Source organism: Castor canadensis, chromosome 17, assembly GCF_047511655.1.
Source record: "Castor canadensis chromosome 17, mCasCan1.hap1v2, whole genome shotgun sequence".
NCBI lineage: Eukaryota > Metazoa > Chordata > Mammalia > Rodentia > Castoridae > Castor > Castor canadensis.
Window position 1 is genome coordinate 57,679,413 of NC_133402.1, and position 17,822 is coordinate 57,697,234.

The 17,822-nt window shown below is 35.6% G+C and overlaps 1 protein-coding gene across 4 annotated transcripts in view; it reads right to left on the reverse strand.

Moving 5' to 3' along the window:
• Stag1 (STAG1 cohesin complex component) overlaps positions 1 to 17,822 on the reverse strand; it is a 369,238-nt gene that overhangs the window by 217,132 nt on the left and 134,284 nt on the right. For all 4 annotated transcript variants that reach the window (XM_074059901.1, XM_074059900.1, XM_074059903.1 and 1 more), the window contains one exon: positions 16,303 to 16,467. In XM_074059901.1, the coding sequence (XP_073916002.1) occupies positions 16,303 to 16,467 (165 nt within the window). The remainder of the gene's footprint in view (positions 1 to 16,302; positions 16,468 to 17,822) is intronic.

Below are 17,822 nucleotides of genomic sequence, written 5' to 3' on the forward strand. Positions count from 1 at the left end.
GAACCCTGACATTCCGTGGACTTTAACTGTAACTTCTCCAACAAGGTAGGAACTACAGCTTGAAGAAGGTGAGCTTTCTCCTCCTGAGTTTGTCTTTCCTTGAGAAATCTCCAATTCTGGGATACTCTTCAGAGTCAGCTTTACATTTTTACATATAGTTTTCCTTCTACTATAATTAGTGACAACGAATTTTATTTATCAAGGGACTGTGTTTTCTTCCTCCCCAATGAATTTAAATGGATAAAGAATTGGTTTCAGGAGATAAAGCAGTAAAGATGGCATTAGGAGTTTTGAGTCCTACTGGAATTAAAATCCGGGCTAACAGGCTCCTTGAGGAGAAGCTTATCTATGTGACACAATAACTTCAGAAAATTAACCAGTTTATCACCTGTGGTTGATTGTGATGAAGTGCCAGATCACGACCTTCAGTAGCTACTGTATTTAAGCATTATGGCTGTAATGATGACTATAAGGGCAGCAGTGTAAGACAGATCCTACTAAGAACACATGAACACTTACAGAGAGAAAATGGCAAGCTCAAGTCCATTAACTCTCAGCTTAATTTTCCTGCTCTCTGCCACAATATAATTGCATTAGTTATTATCTTACAATTTCTGTGAGTTCAGGAATTTAGACACAGCTGAATTGAATCCTCTACTTAGGATCACATAAGATGCCGCATCAAGGTGTTCACTGTGTGGCATTCTCATTTGGATGCTCAATGACAAAGAATAGATTTCTAAGTTCAGTTAGACAAAAGGCAGAATTAACTTTGCCATCCTTATAAAATTGAGGTCCCTGACCTTATATTGGCTAATGGCTGGAATCTGAGCCCCTCCAAGCCAAAGCAGCTAACCACAGGTCCTTATCACATAGACTTCTCCAACATGGTTATTTTGTCAGGTCAGCAAAGAAAATGCCTAGAAAAGATCTGTCAGCAAGATGTGTGTTACAACATAGTATCATCACAGAACTGCCCTCCTATCTATCATCTTTGCTATATTCTATTGGTTAAAGGTAAGTCACAGGTTTAAACACATTCAAGAGGTCAAGACAAGCATAAATACCAGGAACTGAGGTTTGTGAGGGGGTCACGTTGACTCTGTCTTCTACAATAATCCAGAGATACATTGATTTTCTTTATATTCCACTAAACATCACACATTTTGATGCCATTCTCTAAACCACTGAATGCCTAGTTACTTTACAGAAAGAACACGGGCCCCTGAACTTAGGGAGAAGGTAATCCTGCCCCCTGTTTTACATATGCTTTACAAACGCATTAAATGTACTTCTGCTCATCATAACCAATTAGTACAATGCTATCAAGAAAAGCAGTAAGAACAGCACGTATTTAGCACACATGAGGCCCTAGATTCAATTTCTGGTACACCCCTCAAAAAGAAGCAGTAAGCGTGCAAATTTCAGAGGAAATTTTACAAAGCTGAAAGAAATAAAAGTATTCCTCTGAGGAGCAGGACAGGGTTAAGGCAGCAAGAGAAGGAGGTATTGCTATGTTGATCACATTACCATTTGAACTTTTTAAGTTATATACATGCATTTAGACAAAAATTCTGTATATAAAAAGAAAGTAAACATATGAATCAAGAAATACTTGATAACTTTTAAAAATCAGAAAGCTAAAGTCACAATATTAACATTAAATTGACATTTAAAATGACAATCACTAATTAGGAAAAGATGACTATTATATAATAGTAAAAGGCTAATAATACAAAGTACTTAAAGAAACCATGTGAGTTTGCTTATATAATTCTCAAATCCAATATTTTCATATTTTTCTAGTATTATTATTTATGTGTAATTCTTGGTAACATTTTTATTAGCATACATTAGTTAAATGGGGGTATTCACTGTGACATTTCCATATATGCTTACAATGTACCTTGGTTAGGTTTGCCCCCACCATCAAATGAAGTAGTTTTCCCCTACTTCAAATGATTGACAGGTTTCATTTTTCTTCTTTCATATAAGGATATAAAGTACATATTCACCCTCCTTTAACTTCTCCATTCACCTTCCCCCTCCCACTACTATCTATATCCCTACCACAAGTATTCACCCCCAAGAAGACCTGCTTTACAATCCTGTCCTTTGTTTCATTTTTAAGTTCATATTCATCATTCAAAGGGGTTTCATGATGGTATTTTGCCTGTGAATATAATGTATTTTATAGTCAGATTAACCTCCTTTTTACTTTCTTACTCTTTCCTCCATCTCCATTATTCAACAGCTTTCAGTGTTTCGTTATACCATATTGCTACACAGATGCAATGTATTTACATATTATCCACTCTATCATTATTATGTATCAATTTTACTTTTTTCAATGTCATGAGATAAAATTATTTTTTTCCAAGTTGTTAACTGTTATAATTATGTAGACAAAGGAAGTAGAAGAGATGTTTCTGTTCAAATTGATCTACCTGCCAGTTGTTGAGCCAATTAACTTGCATTGTAAGTTTTCTGTAGTTTTGTAATATAGTCTATAAATTGATAAGAGTCCTTCATTACTCTTTATTTTCAAATTTTCCTTGGACATTTATCCATAATTTGTACTTCTCAATCATGTGAACAAGTTCTAATACAAACCCTATCATTTTGGTGTTGCATTATTTATATAAATAAAAATTTTTTTAAATTTTAATATGAATGGAGCCAGATGTCTGTAATCCAAGCACTCAAGAAGCAGGAAGATTTTGAGTTTGAGGCCTGGACTACATAGCAAGTAGGGAATCAACCTGGGTACAAAGAGAGACCTTATCTTCAAGACAGGGGGAGGGAGGAGGGAGAAAAGAGAGAGGGAATAAGAAGAAAAAAGAAAATATGAGTGGACAATAAATATTTCAAGAAAAATATTACCTGATTTATTTCTAATGAAGAAACACATTTTTATACCATTTTTGTCTTTCAAAATGACAATATATTTAAATGATGAGTCTCAATGGTGCTGAAGGTTTGCAAAATAGGTATGTTCAGTGCTGGTAGGAACAGAAAGCTATTTGGTAATATTTATATAAAGCCTCAAAAATAAGAAGATTAGTGCTGGGAGTATAGTTCAGTGGTAAAACACTTGCCTAGCATGTGTGATGCCCTGGGTTCAATCCCTGGCAAAAAACAAAACAAACAAACCAAAAAACTAATGTTTTGGCCGAATAGCCCTAGTTAAATGAGTCACATTTAAGGAAGTGATAATATCCATCAAAAGTTTCTAAATGTTCAATTTTACTTGAGTGAAATTTTATTTTAAAAAATGAAATAGAAAATGGTAACATCTCCAAATTATGAAATGTCAAACATTAAAATGTCCTATATTGAAGGAATACCTACAGTGGAAAATATTCAATCTACTTTCATAAAACAGATACAATTTAAATATATAAGCCTAGATCAAACACTAGAGAGAACAACAGACACTAAAATGCTTAAAATTATGATTCTGGGTAATACTTCTCTTCCTTTTAATTTTTCTAAATTTGTCACAAGAGTACACAGATGTTAAATCAAAGTGTAATTAATAGTTTTTATACTGTTAGTCCAAAAGGAAATCCTTTGTTATTAGTAAATCAACTAAGTGCTGGGTACTGCATTTAACTGTGGAAGGTAGTAGATTAAAAAGTGCTTGCCATAGTTCTTGATACTAAAACACTTAAGGTGTTTTTGTTTTTGAGCAAGGGAAATAAGAGGAGGGATGGAAACCTATCATGACTACATAGCTAGGACCTGGAATTAAAGAAGTTTACATTACTAAGCTTGACTGGGACAGGCTCACCAAATTTAAAGCAAGCAAAGGGAGTGTGTCTCACAGTGAACAGATGCTTTTCAAACAACAGTTAATTAACTTTAGCCACCTGCTTCTCAGAGAGCCACCAGCAGGAACAATAATGGAAAAAGGAAAAATGTCCTCTGCTAGTCACTATTATATTAGACTTTAAGTTTGGATTATGTAAGTTAGTTATTCAAAGACGTTTATATTTCATGAACCAGTAAACCTCAGAAAACAAATCTGAGACATGAAGTTGCCAACAATTTAATCGTTAAATAAAAAGTAACAATCAATAAAAGGAAGAAAAGATATTACCTGCCTTTATTTTTTCTCTTTTTGTACAGATAAATGTGAAACAATATATGGAACCATTCCCAACTTCTTTGTATAGCCCCATCATTTTCTTTTTGCGAGACATAATGGTGTCAAATCAAATCAATGTCCATGTGAGTCTGACAATGGAATTAAAAGAAACTACTATCTAAATTAGTTACTTACTAATTTACTTTTTTATTTTTGGTGCTATTGGGGTTTCAACCAAGGGCTTCACACTAGCTAGGTAGGTGTTCTACCATTTGAGCCACGCCTCCGGCCATTAAATTAGTTCTATTAAGTTTAGTATGCTATTCTAAGCAGTACTTTCATAGGCAAATTCTGTAATACACATTTTAGAAGAATATGATTAATATGAGGTAAAAGATATTACATATGTTTGTAACAGTCTTTCTTAACTCAAACATTACATATGTTTGTAACAGTCTTTCTTAACTCAAAACTTGGATACTCTGAATCTTCCTGCTTACAAGTTTTTTCCATTTACAACCTAAATTTAAACATGACATATTCTCAAATTCAATAGCTACAAATTCAAAAAGAATTACATCAACACAATCAGAACATGAAGCCCACTGAAAATGAGTTGAACATACCATGAATTTTCTAAATTTTATAATGAAACCAAGTATTATTAAAGTAATTTGTACAACAATACACTAAAATCAGCCTCATTTAATTCTCACAAGAAAGAAAAAGAAACTAGGGTTATAAAATGTTTTGTGATGCCCCCATGACTATCCCAGATAAATGGCGACTTTCTATTGTTGTTTTCTAACAGTGTAAGATATTTTCCCACTATAGAATATAGCTGAAGTACAGGTCACTTATAGGTCAATCAAAGCTAAAAATGCCTTTACGAAAGTTCAAACAATTTTTTTTTGGGAGGATGGGTACTGGGAGTTGTACTCAGAGCCTAGCAAGCGTGAGGCTCTGAGTATAAACTGAAGTTCTTCCACTTGAGCCATGTCCCTAGTCCTTGTGCTTTACTTATTTTTGGGAAAGGAACTTATGTTTTTGCCCAGGCCAGAGGACTGTGGCCCTTCTATTTACAATTCCTGCATAGTTGAATAATAACTAAATACCACCATGCCCAGCTATTAGTTGAGATGGAGTCTTGCTAACTTTCCCTGGGTAGCCTCAAACTGTGATCCTCCCCATCTCCACGACCAGTATAACTGGGATTATAGGCATGAGCTACCATGCCCAATCTATTGGGCATGGTAAATTTATTCTGAACACAAAAGTCAGTAAATTTCTTATCACTATGTAATTTGTATCATCTACAGCCTTCAAAACAGTTACTCTGTAAACCAACATTTCATATGGCGCATAGTTTCTTTCTCTTAATCCAGTCTTCCACTGATCTTCCTTCCCAATTCTATCAAAAACATCTGAGCTGAAAAATTCAATGAAAAATTCTTCTTATTTAGGCAGTTCACGAAATCTCCTTGGCCCTATCTGAAACATGACTTTTTTCCCAGTGGCCCTTTTAAGTACTTTGTGGTAACTGCTGTCTTCTAGTTACTGTCTTTCATATCCAAGCCATCCTGTTTCTGTCAGCCTTCGAGAAACCAACTAGCCTTTAAGACTTTGGTCTTAAAGATGTCATATATTCTTATCACCATCCTTCACTCTCGCTATATGTCAGCTTCTTAAGTCACTTCTTTGCTACTCCTAGCTGCTGAAGCTTTGTTTCTTGGTTTGCAGACTTCTCTATCCTAATTAGAACCACCATCCTGATGCATTTGATGTCCTAACTGAAGATACAGCCAATATCTAAAGATCCACAACTTTTACTTTCATAGGTTTGAAAGCCAACAATATTTTTCCTTCAAACACTACATTCATATCCTAGATATCTAGGAACTACTCTGTCATTAAATAATAAATTTCCACATCCCTGGTATGATTTCAAACACCTGCCTATGTAGAACATAACCCTTTCTACCTACACTATGTTTCTCCAGCCTCTCAAGAACTTTAGCATGGTAATATCCTCTTCTATCTCGATTTCATTCCTTTCTATTCACTGAATGATGTCATTAGAATTTACTAGACAAACTAGATTACTTTTATAGGATGAAAGAGAATGCTTTAATAATTAAGCTAGCAAAAGTCTATCCTAAATCCTATAATGTATTGCTTCAAACTCTTACCAATAGTCTCAACTGTCTATATTGAGGCTTGCTTCAACAACAAATAGAAAGGTTATATAGCAGCAAAAGGCTAGAGCTTAAATTATCCTATTTACTTTTTTCTCCTTCATTTTACTCCAGGATTGATGAATTCCTCCTAAACTTTATGAGGTAGAAATACCAGTAACATTTTATAAGCCAAATTAATTTTAAAATATCTCTGAAAAAAATTCTGAGACAATTTGGGAGAAGGAACAAAGAGCATAATGGAGGAGGGCTGAATACAAGCAAAGAACCTTATATAGTGTGCTCGTTTCAGCAGCGTACATACTAAAAAAAAAAAAGTACATTATAAAGACGTGTTAAATGTCATAATGAACCCCTTCTTTCGTCTAATTAGTATATGCTAATTTTTTAAAACACTTGCCAGCATTTTGCTGCTGTATGTAGCATCTCTGAATGATGGATTAAAGTTGAAATTTTAAGGTACAGTGGGAACAGTCAAAATTTCTTGGGTATGTTTTCTTAGGTGGTCCTTTCTACTTCCAATTAAGAGACATTGATATCCTAGTCCAAAAGCATGACATCTATAAATACTTCTGAAGACTATGCATCCTGTGTAAACTTAGTAGACTTTGTCTTGTCTCAGTAATTCATTACACTCCAAGAACTACAACTACTCACAGGAGTTTCTGGCACAAATCGTAACATACATTCTTTGTTCTTCTTCCCAAACATTAAATTCACATTTCTAAAATCTGTGTTGCAGAGCTGAAGGAGGAAAGTCAAAAAATTGTATCAACTCGGCCAGACACTGATGACTCACACCTGTAACCCTAGCTACTGGGAAGGCTGAGATCAACAGGATCACAGTTAGAGGCAGCATGGGCAAATTGTTCAAGAAAACCCCATTTCCAAAATATCCAGATCAAAATGGACTGGAGGTATGGCTCAAGCAGTAGAGCACTTGCTTTGCAAACATGAAGCCCTAAGGTTCAAATCCCATCCCACCAAAAAAAAAAAAAAAAAAAAATTACATGAATTCAGAGCTAAAACTTCAGTCTACAAAGCTATTAACAATCCTAGGATCAACTTTCTCATTAATAAACTCCTTAAAATCAATTCCAAATTTTTTAACACCACCTCCATCTATGTTCATGTTCTCCTAGAATTGTAGTATTGATTCCAGTTTAAGAAATCCTGTCCTAGATCAAAGATCCACAGTAACAGGAAACAAAACTCCTCTGTCTATTTCAAAGGCTTAGAACTAAAGCCTAACAAACAGAAAGAAATTATTTCAACATATATTCAATGTGCTCTTGCAGTTTAGAAACAAATTCTGTACTTGATTTTTGAAGCATTTTGATTTATCTGTGACTGAAGCTGATGTATATTGTAAATGTACAAGCATACTCAATCCAAGTTTAGTGAAGAAGAAATCTTAAGAATTCTAACTTACACTCTTGGGGATATACCCAAAAGACTGTGACACAGGTTACTCCAGAGGCACCTGCACACCCATGTTTACTGCGGCACTATTCACAATAGCCAAGTTATGGAAACAGCCAAGATGCCCCACCACTGACGAATGGATTAAGAAAATGTGGTATCTATACACAATGGAATTTTATGCAGCCATGAAGAAGAATGAAATGTTATTATTTGCTGGTAAATGGATGGAATTGGAGAACATCATTCTGAGTGAGGTTAGCCTGGCCCAAAAGACCAAAAATCGTATGTTCTCTCATATGTGGACATTAGATCAAGGGCAAACACAACAAGGGGATTGGACTTTGAGCACATGATAAAAGCGAGAGCACACAAGGGAGAGGTGAGGATAGGTAAGACACCTAAAAAATTAGCTAGCATTTTTTGCCCTTAACGCAGAGAAACTAAAGCAGATACCTTAAAAGCAACTGAGGCCAATAGGAAAAGGGGACCAGGAACTAGAGACAAAGTTAGATCAAAAAGAATTAACCTAGAAGGTAACACACACGCACAGGAAATTAATGTGAGTCAACTCCCTGTTTGGCTATCCTTATCTCAACCAGCAAAAAACCTTGTTCCTTCCTATTATTGCTTATACTCTCTCTTCAACAAAATTAGAGATAAGGGCAAAATAGTTTCTGCTGGGTATTGAGGGGGTGGGGGGAGAGGGAGGGGGCGGAGTGGGTGGTAAGGGAGGGGGTGGGGGCAGGGGGGAGAAATGACCCAAGCCTTGTATGCACATATGAATAATAAAACAATAAAAAAAGAATTCTAATTTATATGCTTGGATGTAGCTTTATTCATGTATTTTATTTCAATTCATACCAATAGTATAAATAAAGTGGCCAGAAGCACTAATATGTTATACTCCCTCTTTTGAAATAAAGCCAGTAGAAAGCACCACTACATATACTTAAACATCTATTAACAATATAAATAAACTGAAGTATATACACAAAGGCCATTTTTTCCTAAAAATTATCAAATGTGAGTCAAGATACAAGAGAGATTCTTGGATACCTATGTTGATTGCAGCTATATTTACAATAGCCAGGCTATGGAAACAATCCAGATGCCCTACAATTTATAGATTAAGAAAAGGTGATAAACACACACACACACACACACACACACACACACACACACACGAGTTTTATTCAGCCATAAGGAAGAATGAATCCATGTGGTCTGAAGGTAAATGGATACAAGTGTACTGACATCACGTTAAGTGAAGTAACCAAGGCTCAGAAAGACAAAAGCATGTGGAATATGGGCCCAATATAAGTACAAGCAATCTTATGAAAAACAGGTCATGACAAGGGAAGGTCACTAACAGGAAAGGAAGGGTAAAAGAAAGAAGTTAGGAAGGTGAATGTGGTTGATTTATTCTCTGTATAAGAATGAATATTGAATTTTTAAACCTGTTGAAATCACCATAAGAATTGTCTATGATAGAAAAATAAAAAGGATGAACCAATTCAGGTTATATATACATGGAAATGTCACAATGTATACCTATCTTACACAAACAAAAATGCCTTTTTTCAAATACAGATAACAGGAAGGAAAACACATCCTGTCTGGGGACTGGTACCAGTTTGTGTGTGGAGGGTGGGGACGATACAAGGATAGAGTGTAGGAGAGTGAATGTAGTGGAAATATTAGTACTCATGTATGAAAATGGAAAATGAGACATACTGAAACTATTTCAGGAATGGGGGAGTTAAGGAGAATGACTAAAGGGGTGAATTCAACTATGATATATTGTTAGGACTTTAGTAAATGTCTCAATGTCCCCCAGTTCAACAATAATAAGGCAATAAAACCATTATGTTCATAAACAATCATTATGTACATACACACATATATGACAGTAAATTATAAACAGAACAATCATCTCTTGATCATCCCTAGATTATCTGCATACAATAAGATGTATATGAAGATTATGCCCTTAAAAAATGACTTATGAAAAATAATGAATAGTATCCAAAACTCTAAATTAAAATCATAAGCTTGAAATCAACAGTACCCAAAACATGTTATAACAATAACAATATGCTAAGTAAAAGGTGAACTCATGGAAAATAGTAGGTACCTGAATTGAAAAGAAGCTGAGAAAATTCCTATTTATTTATTATTCATTTATCTTGGTGCTAGGGATCAAACCCAGTGCCTTCCATATAGTAGGCAAGCCAAGCCCTCTTCCACTGAGCTACATCCCCAGCCCCCCCAAATTTCTTAATTGGAATTCATCATCTCCTTTAGAACTCTAGCTTTAATTATCTAAAAGAAACTGTAGTGTAGCAACTGTGTGTTCCCCCTTTCATAGCATGCACTAAAGCAGGAAAGCAAGTTATCCAACCATGAAATAACTATATTTCTCAGTATACTCTGGTATGTATTAAGTTCTCATCAATGAGGGGCCAAAGGCTTCTAAGAAGTAGACACCACTACTTCATTCTTTTTCCTCTATTACCTAAGGAATTCAAATAACACGGAGCCTCTATAGGTAAGAAAAGCCCAAAAACAGGAAGGAACTTGGGATACCTGAAAAATATTATGGGGAAAAAATGCCTACCACTAAGTCAGGACTAGGATGGTTGCATTAGATGAGGAAACTGTCTATTGTGATAAGCTACTGGTTTTAAGGGATTTTTTTTTTTAAGTTTCTCTTTTGTTAGCAGCAATGAGGTATTACTACCCATGTGGCTACTAGAATTATTTGGGTCAGACTAAAATATTCACAAAGTTAATTTCAGAAAGATATTTTTATTATGTAAAAAACCACAAATTCACTCTAAACATTGTAAGGTGCCATCTTGAAAAGGGGTTGATTGTTTGAGACTGACTTATACTGGGGGTTGAAGACAACGATCAGGGCGCAAGGAATCTTGGAACACTCTGCCACTCTGTCTTGGTAGGAGATGTCCACAAGAGGAGGTCATGGGCAAGAAGAGGGTCTGACATGGAAAAGTGGCAGGGAGCTCTAGCAGCAAATATGGTGATCTGAGGACTTACCCTGCATGGCAAGTAGAAAGTAGCAAATAAATCCCACCATCTGAAAGTCGAGGTAGAAACTGAGCACTGAATCTGTGGATAGGATAGCATTTGGCCCCCAGAGCCTACATCCTGGCTACATGTGTTGGGGCTACCAGGTGGGTCTGAGAGCCCCAATCTCAGACCCTCTGAATTACATGATATCGACAGCTTCCTTCCCTCCACAGAGAGGTGAAATACTGGGTGGGGTTTGCAAACACTGACACCAGAAAGCAGAATGTTTAGCTCCCTCAGTTCTCTCAGCACTAAAGAACTGAGGCCTCTGTTTGCTCCACTCACCATCCAATGCATTCAAGGGTCATTCCTAGATTTGTATACTTGCTGTCCCTAGGGATACAAACAGGAGGACTTGTGGAGCAAGTAGGTACCTGCCCAGACCACACTCTCAGCTCCCTGGAGCAGGAATGGCTACTAGTTCACAAGTAAAGGAAGCTTCAACACAGAAAGCAATCCAGAATCGGACAAACAACCCTTCTCCAAGGGACTCCAGCTAGTATTCTTCAATCTGATACCCAGAAGTGTAAAGACACATCCCCAATCTAGTGATAAGAAATTGCACCTCAACTCTGCCATGACACTGTCCTGCCTAAGCCTTGAGAATACTTCAACTGAAGGTCTCCAGGTGCTTAAAACTTCCAGCAAAATGACTTAGCCTCAGATACACAAATTCCAATGCAGAAATACAAGAAATATGAAAAAAAAATGACAAGACTCCTGCAAAACCTAACAACTCCACAGTAACAAACCCTAGCAATAGTAAAGTGAATGAAATTTTGGGCAAATTTTTTAAAAAATTATTTTAAGCCAAGCGCCAGTGGCCCACACCTATAATCAGGTACTCAGGAGGGAGAGATCAGGAGGATCGCAGTTTGAAGGCAACTTGGGCAAATAGTTCACAAGACTCTTTCGCAAAAAAATCCCATCATAAAAAGGGGACAGATGGAGTGGCTCAATATGTACGCCCTGAGTTGAAACCCCAGTACTGACCGCAAAATAAATAAATAAATGAAAATTATTTTAAGACTGACTGATGAAATTAAAGAGGACACAAATAAATGCCTGAATGATTTCAAAGAGAACCGAAAAACCTGAATGAAATAAAAAGAGGATTTGGGACCTGAAAGAGGAATTCAAGAAAACATATAGAATTTCTGAGAAAAAAAAAATGAAATTCTGGAAACGAACAACTCAATAAAGCCAGTCACTGGGACAGAGGTGAGGAGGATCCTAGTTTTGAGACCAGCCAGGGCAAAATGTTAGTGAGACTTCATTCTCAAACAAGATGCAGGTAGTTATGGTCCACACCTATAAGCCCATCTACATGGGAGGCCATAGGTAAGAGGATTATGATCTGAGGCCAGCCCTAGGGAAAAACACAAGACCCTTCTTGAAAACTAATAAAAACCCAGAAAATCCTTAATAAGTAAAAACAAACACTTGAAAGTGTCTCCACTCCACCAGACTGGATCAAATTGAAGATAGAATATCAGGATTTGAAAACAAAGTACATGTGTTACAACATTCAAATGAAAATAAGGATTAAAAAATAATGAAGTACAAAGATAACATCCAAGAACTCTCCAACACCATTAAAAGACCAAACCCATGACTCATAAAGTACAGAAACATATTCAGTAAAAAATACAGAAAACTTCCAAATCTTGAGAACGAGATGATCACCCAGGTTTTTAGAGACTTTTATAGCTCCAAGTAGACAAAACCAGAAAAGTTCTCCAGTGCATACTATAATTAGGCCTCCAGAACAAGGAAAGAACCCTGGAAGCTGCAAGAGAGGAGCAGCAAGTCACCTGAAAAGGAAAACCTATCAGAATAGCACAACTTTAAAAACAACAACATGGAATGATGTCTCTCAAGCCATGGCAGAAAGTTGAGTGACAACCTAGATTATTGTATCCAGCTAAACTATTTCTCATAATTGAAGAAGAAATAAAAACCTTCCATGATAAATAAAAACTAATGCTGACTGCAGTGCTTTAGTCTATAATCCCAGCTTCTTGGGAGGTATAGAAGGACAGAAATTCAAAGCCAAGTCCTGCAAAAAGTTACCTAGATGCCACCTCAACAAATAAGCCAGGCATTGTGACACTTCTATGTGGAACCAAACTACATGGGAGGCATAGGATCATGAGCCAGAGCAAACATGATATAAACTGGAAAAAAGACAGCTTCTTCAACAAATAGTGATGGGAAACTGGATACCCACATGTATAAGACTGAAACTCAATTACTGTCTTTCACTCTGTACAAAAATTCAGTCAAAATGGATCAATACCACTCAGTATCATGGGTATAAAATTGTATTTCATTCTGTTCCACAGATTATTTTACTAGATTTTTCTTTTGCACTTTATTGACTTATTCCACTTGTTTGCAAATATTATGCAGAAGACTACTGGTTTTATTTTAATGTTAATTTGCTAGGAACTTTGCTGAACACTTTCATTCAGCAGTTTCACTTGAAATTAAAACACAGGCAACTGTTTCTCTTTAAAGTATGAATATATTTGTCTCTTTTCAATTATTACAGATCTTTTCCTTTTATTTTACTTTTTTGTTTGGGCTTTTGTTCTTTTTTTGTTTGTTTCAGTCAATCAGCTAAGGGGTCCAGTGGAGCGAGAAATGAACAGTAATGGTAATAGTTGGTACTGGAAATACATATACATTTTGCTATTAAAAATGACCTGATGTAAACTATAGATTTTGGGGAGATAATTTTTCCTGGGCTAAGAAAATACACTCTTATTCCCTATTCATCAAAAGGTTTTGTTCATCATGAACACCAACTATATTTTATCAAAAGATTTTCCTAAAGACTCTATATCAATATCAATTTAGGTAATATATGGTTTTTTCTTCCATTACTATGATTATTTGGTGCATTATAGAGCCAGATTTTCTAATATTAAAACATCCTTGAATTCCTAAGATAAAACTTTAAGGTCTTAAAATTTTACTGGCCTCAAATATTTGGGTTCAGTTGATATTCTCTACCATTGTTTTTTCCTATTTAATTTCCATTTGTACTTTTACAGGGAGACGGGGAGGAGGGGAGTTGAGGGTACTGGGCAGGATTGAGAGTTTGAAATCAGGACTCTGAGCTTGCCAGGCAAGCCCTCTACCTCTTAAGCAACACCTCCAGTTCTTTTTGCTCTGATTATTTTGGAGATAGGGTCTCACTGTTTGCCCAGGCCATTCTAAGCCCCAATCCCCTTTTTTAGGAATTCTACCATAGCTTAGATGACAGGTTATCACTACTGCAACCAGATTTATTGATTGAGATGAAGGCTCTCCAACTTTTTGCCTAGGCTGGCCTTGAACCACAATCCTCCCAATCTTAGCTTCTCATGTAGCTAGGATTACCAGTGTGAGCTACTGGTGCCCAGCTCCATTTCTACTTTCATTATTGCTTTTTTTCCTAATTAATTTAAGTTCATTGTTTTTCTTTTGCTAGCTCCTACTGCTGTCACTTAATTATTAATACAATTAAGACTACATGGCTCTCCTAGTTGTACTTAGTGGGCCCAAGTTGTTCCACTAACATTACTTTCACTAACACATTTCAACTCTATATAATTTCCCCTTTGACACAAGTTATTTCAAAGCATCATTTTATTATTTGCAAATATAATCCAACTGGAATTGATTTTATTGTGTATTTCAACATTAATTGCATTAAAGTCAGAGAACATGATCAGTCTTTGATGAAATCTTTCATAACTTTCTGTCAAAACTGCCTCAATATTCTATAGTTATAAGTATACTCTTTATAGCTATGTAATTATGTTCACTTCTCTTGCTCATTTCTGAGAACTCTGGATCTAAAGAAATATCACCAAAATTATCTTTTCAAAAACCGTGTCTCTTTTATTCCCTCTGATCTCTTCCCCTGGCATGTTTTTGACCCATTCAATCAATACCAAATTCAGAAAACAGTTCTTCCACATTTTTTTACCTCTTTCTTTCTCTGGGCTACATTCTAAGTGAATGCCTGAGAACATGAATTTTTTAATATTTCATTTGATGGAACATTTTTCCTCGTTGTAACTACTGAATTTTTATTTTAATAATTTATTTTTAACTTTTAAGACTGATCATTTTTCATATCTGTCCTTGTTTCATTTATTCTCTGTTTTGTATGATAGAATTTCTCTCATTCTTCTGGCATCTTAAACGTACTTGTTCCGTTTATTACTCATCCATCCCGACATAATGTTTTTGTGATTACCTCTGCTCATATTCAGCATTCCATCACAGACCCAGACCTATAACTGTGAGCTTTGAACTTTTTTAATAGACAATTTCACAGACCTTGTTACCAATCAAGATTACAGACCCTTTAGTTCGAGGCTGATTATATGGGCTATATTTGTCGTCTTTTCCCCTTATTCCTTGATTCCCTCAAATGGCATTTTGAAATAGATTATCCTCTAAAGTAAGTCTCTTTTGAGTGTTTAAGGAACTCTTGTTAATAGCTGCATGGACAATAAGCACAGTTGGGAGTTTCAAGGACAACTTGAGACATACAAGTAGTAAGACTAAAGTTAGGTGCGAGCTTCATGAAATAAGCCTTCATCTATTCCTCCATTCTTCGTGAAGTACTTCATGCCTTCTAACACACAAGTGTCAAATTCCTGGGTACAGGTTCCACTTCTCTATTCTAAGACACATCCTGTTAATCACTTTCAAGTTTTCTTCTATAAAAACCATAGAAATACTGTGTTGCTTTCAAAACTCATGATGTATGTTTACATTTCCCTACCCCTGCCCTGCCCTCCCCCTTTTTGAGACAGGTTCTCACTATGTAGCTGAAGATGACCTTGAACTCACAATCCTCCTGCTTTACCCTCTCAAGTGGTAGGATTATAGATATTTAAAACAATACCAGGCTTTATTCTTTTCAATAGTTTATCTATTGCTACTTTATGTTTAAAGTGAGAATGCACTAAACAGTGAAATTACTATGACAATGTCAATGGAAGATCCTTGTCAAATTTTTAAACACGTATTCCCTTTGCTAAGCAACAATTTTCAGAAATTTGTTGTGAAACACTACTGTATTTCCATTTCAAATGTCTATATAAAAATGTTAAAAACGTACTATGTTGAACAGAATAAACTGCAAGCAGCCAATTAACTTTTAAATAAATCAAGACTCAGCTATGTTAGGGACAAGTTCATAAATATTAAAAATTGGCAGGTAAAAATCATACGGAAAAATGCCACCAATTGAGTCTTGAGTCAAAAACTAAGTAACAAAAGTTTGCTGATTAACCTGAATATACCAAGTAAGGGAAAAAAAATATACTACGAATAATAAATTCATAGTAAGGAGAGGGGAAAGGAAGGGAATGGATGGGAGCCAAGGGGAGGGAAAAAAGGTGAATGATGTGAAATGTTAGCATACACATTAACAGATTCCACATAGGTTATTGACTAGCTTGATTTATACAAGAAATAAAAATACTTAAAATTTACCTGCATTGCACTTTTCCCCAGTTTCACCACTTCAAATAATGTGACTGGCTCCCCTTCACCATTTTGTTGAGGGTGCCCATTAGCTCTTCCACGGCCTGATCCTCTAACTCCAGCTTCAATTCTGCTCTTCTCTCCTGGAGATTTTCGAGGTTTCTTATTTGTAGACTGAATAAAAAGATAAAGAAAACTTACACAAGATGCACACTAACTTCTTGCTTTATACAAAATGGTATCAAATCATGTTTCATCCTTTGAAAGGTATTTAGCACTACTACAGGTAAAATATAAATCTCTTAACAGAATCAACAAAAAAGCTTTATAATTTGTTTTCAATGATTAAAAAACAGTGCAAACAGCAAGCACAGGTAAGGTATGAAAATAAAGTTTAAAGATCGATTCTTTTATACAATAATGTCAGTGCTGAATGTTTGAACCTTGCCCACTCTTGACAGTTCTTGCTTTTATACCCTCCTCAACACACTCCTACTTCCTTTAGAAATCTTGTTCAGTAAAACAATCCTTGGAAATGCTCTATGTTCAACTTTGCCCTCTACTGAAGTGCTCAAGCATTTCTAAGTCATGCAACAAATGCACAATGAACGTACTTAGAACCATTCTTTGTAGTGGGGATATAACAATAAATAAAAGTTTTATTTTTTAGTTGACATACCAACCACTACCCTAAATCTTTTCACAGGTAATACTAGTTACTACTTTATCTAAGTTTCACCTTTAGAACCAGGATAATTTGGGAAATTTGTTTGTACTTGTTTTACCCAATCCCATAAATTTTATTCGTTCAAATATAAACACAGTGCATGGGTGCTGCTTCACCAAACTCACCAATGAGATCAATGTTGCTAAATGTAACAGACATTTCTTGAAACTCTTAACAGGTCACATGATTTTTTTTCTTTCCTGACAGACTATCTTCCCCCTTCTTGTCCTATATTCCTTAGTTATTAGTGCTACCCAAACATGTCTTTTCAGCATCTTTTCTTCTCAGTCTAGTCTTTTTAGAGTAATTTAATTCACTTTCCTGATAGCCCTGTCACAATGATAAATTGACTGCCCCTTATCTCCAAATCTACCCTTTTCTTCCTTTGTAAACTGGAGCTGGACCCTGAAAACATCACTCTGTTGCTATCTGCTGCAGTAGCAGACTTTATAAATAGAGGGCACTGGAGGAACACTGCAAAGCATGGGGGGAGGAGGTTCTGTACCAGGTTACTTGCGCCATGTTCTAGCAATTCCTATGCTCTTCATTAGTACTCTTTTTTCATTTCTCTTAGCAGTTGTGGCCTTAAATTCAATTTTGTATGTGAATTAATACACAGTGAGTTAATTGCCTAATTTTAAAATAAGTTTTATTTTTAGACAATTTTAGATTTACAAAAAAATTTTTAAAAATGTGAAGACAATAAAGAGAACACCCATATACTTCATATCTGGTTACCCCTATTACTAACACCTTACATTAGTATGGTACATTCGTTACAATTTATGAACTGCTATTAGAC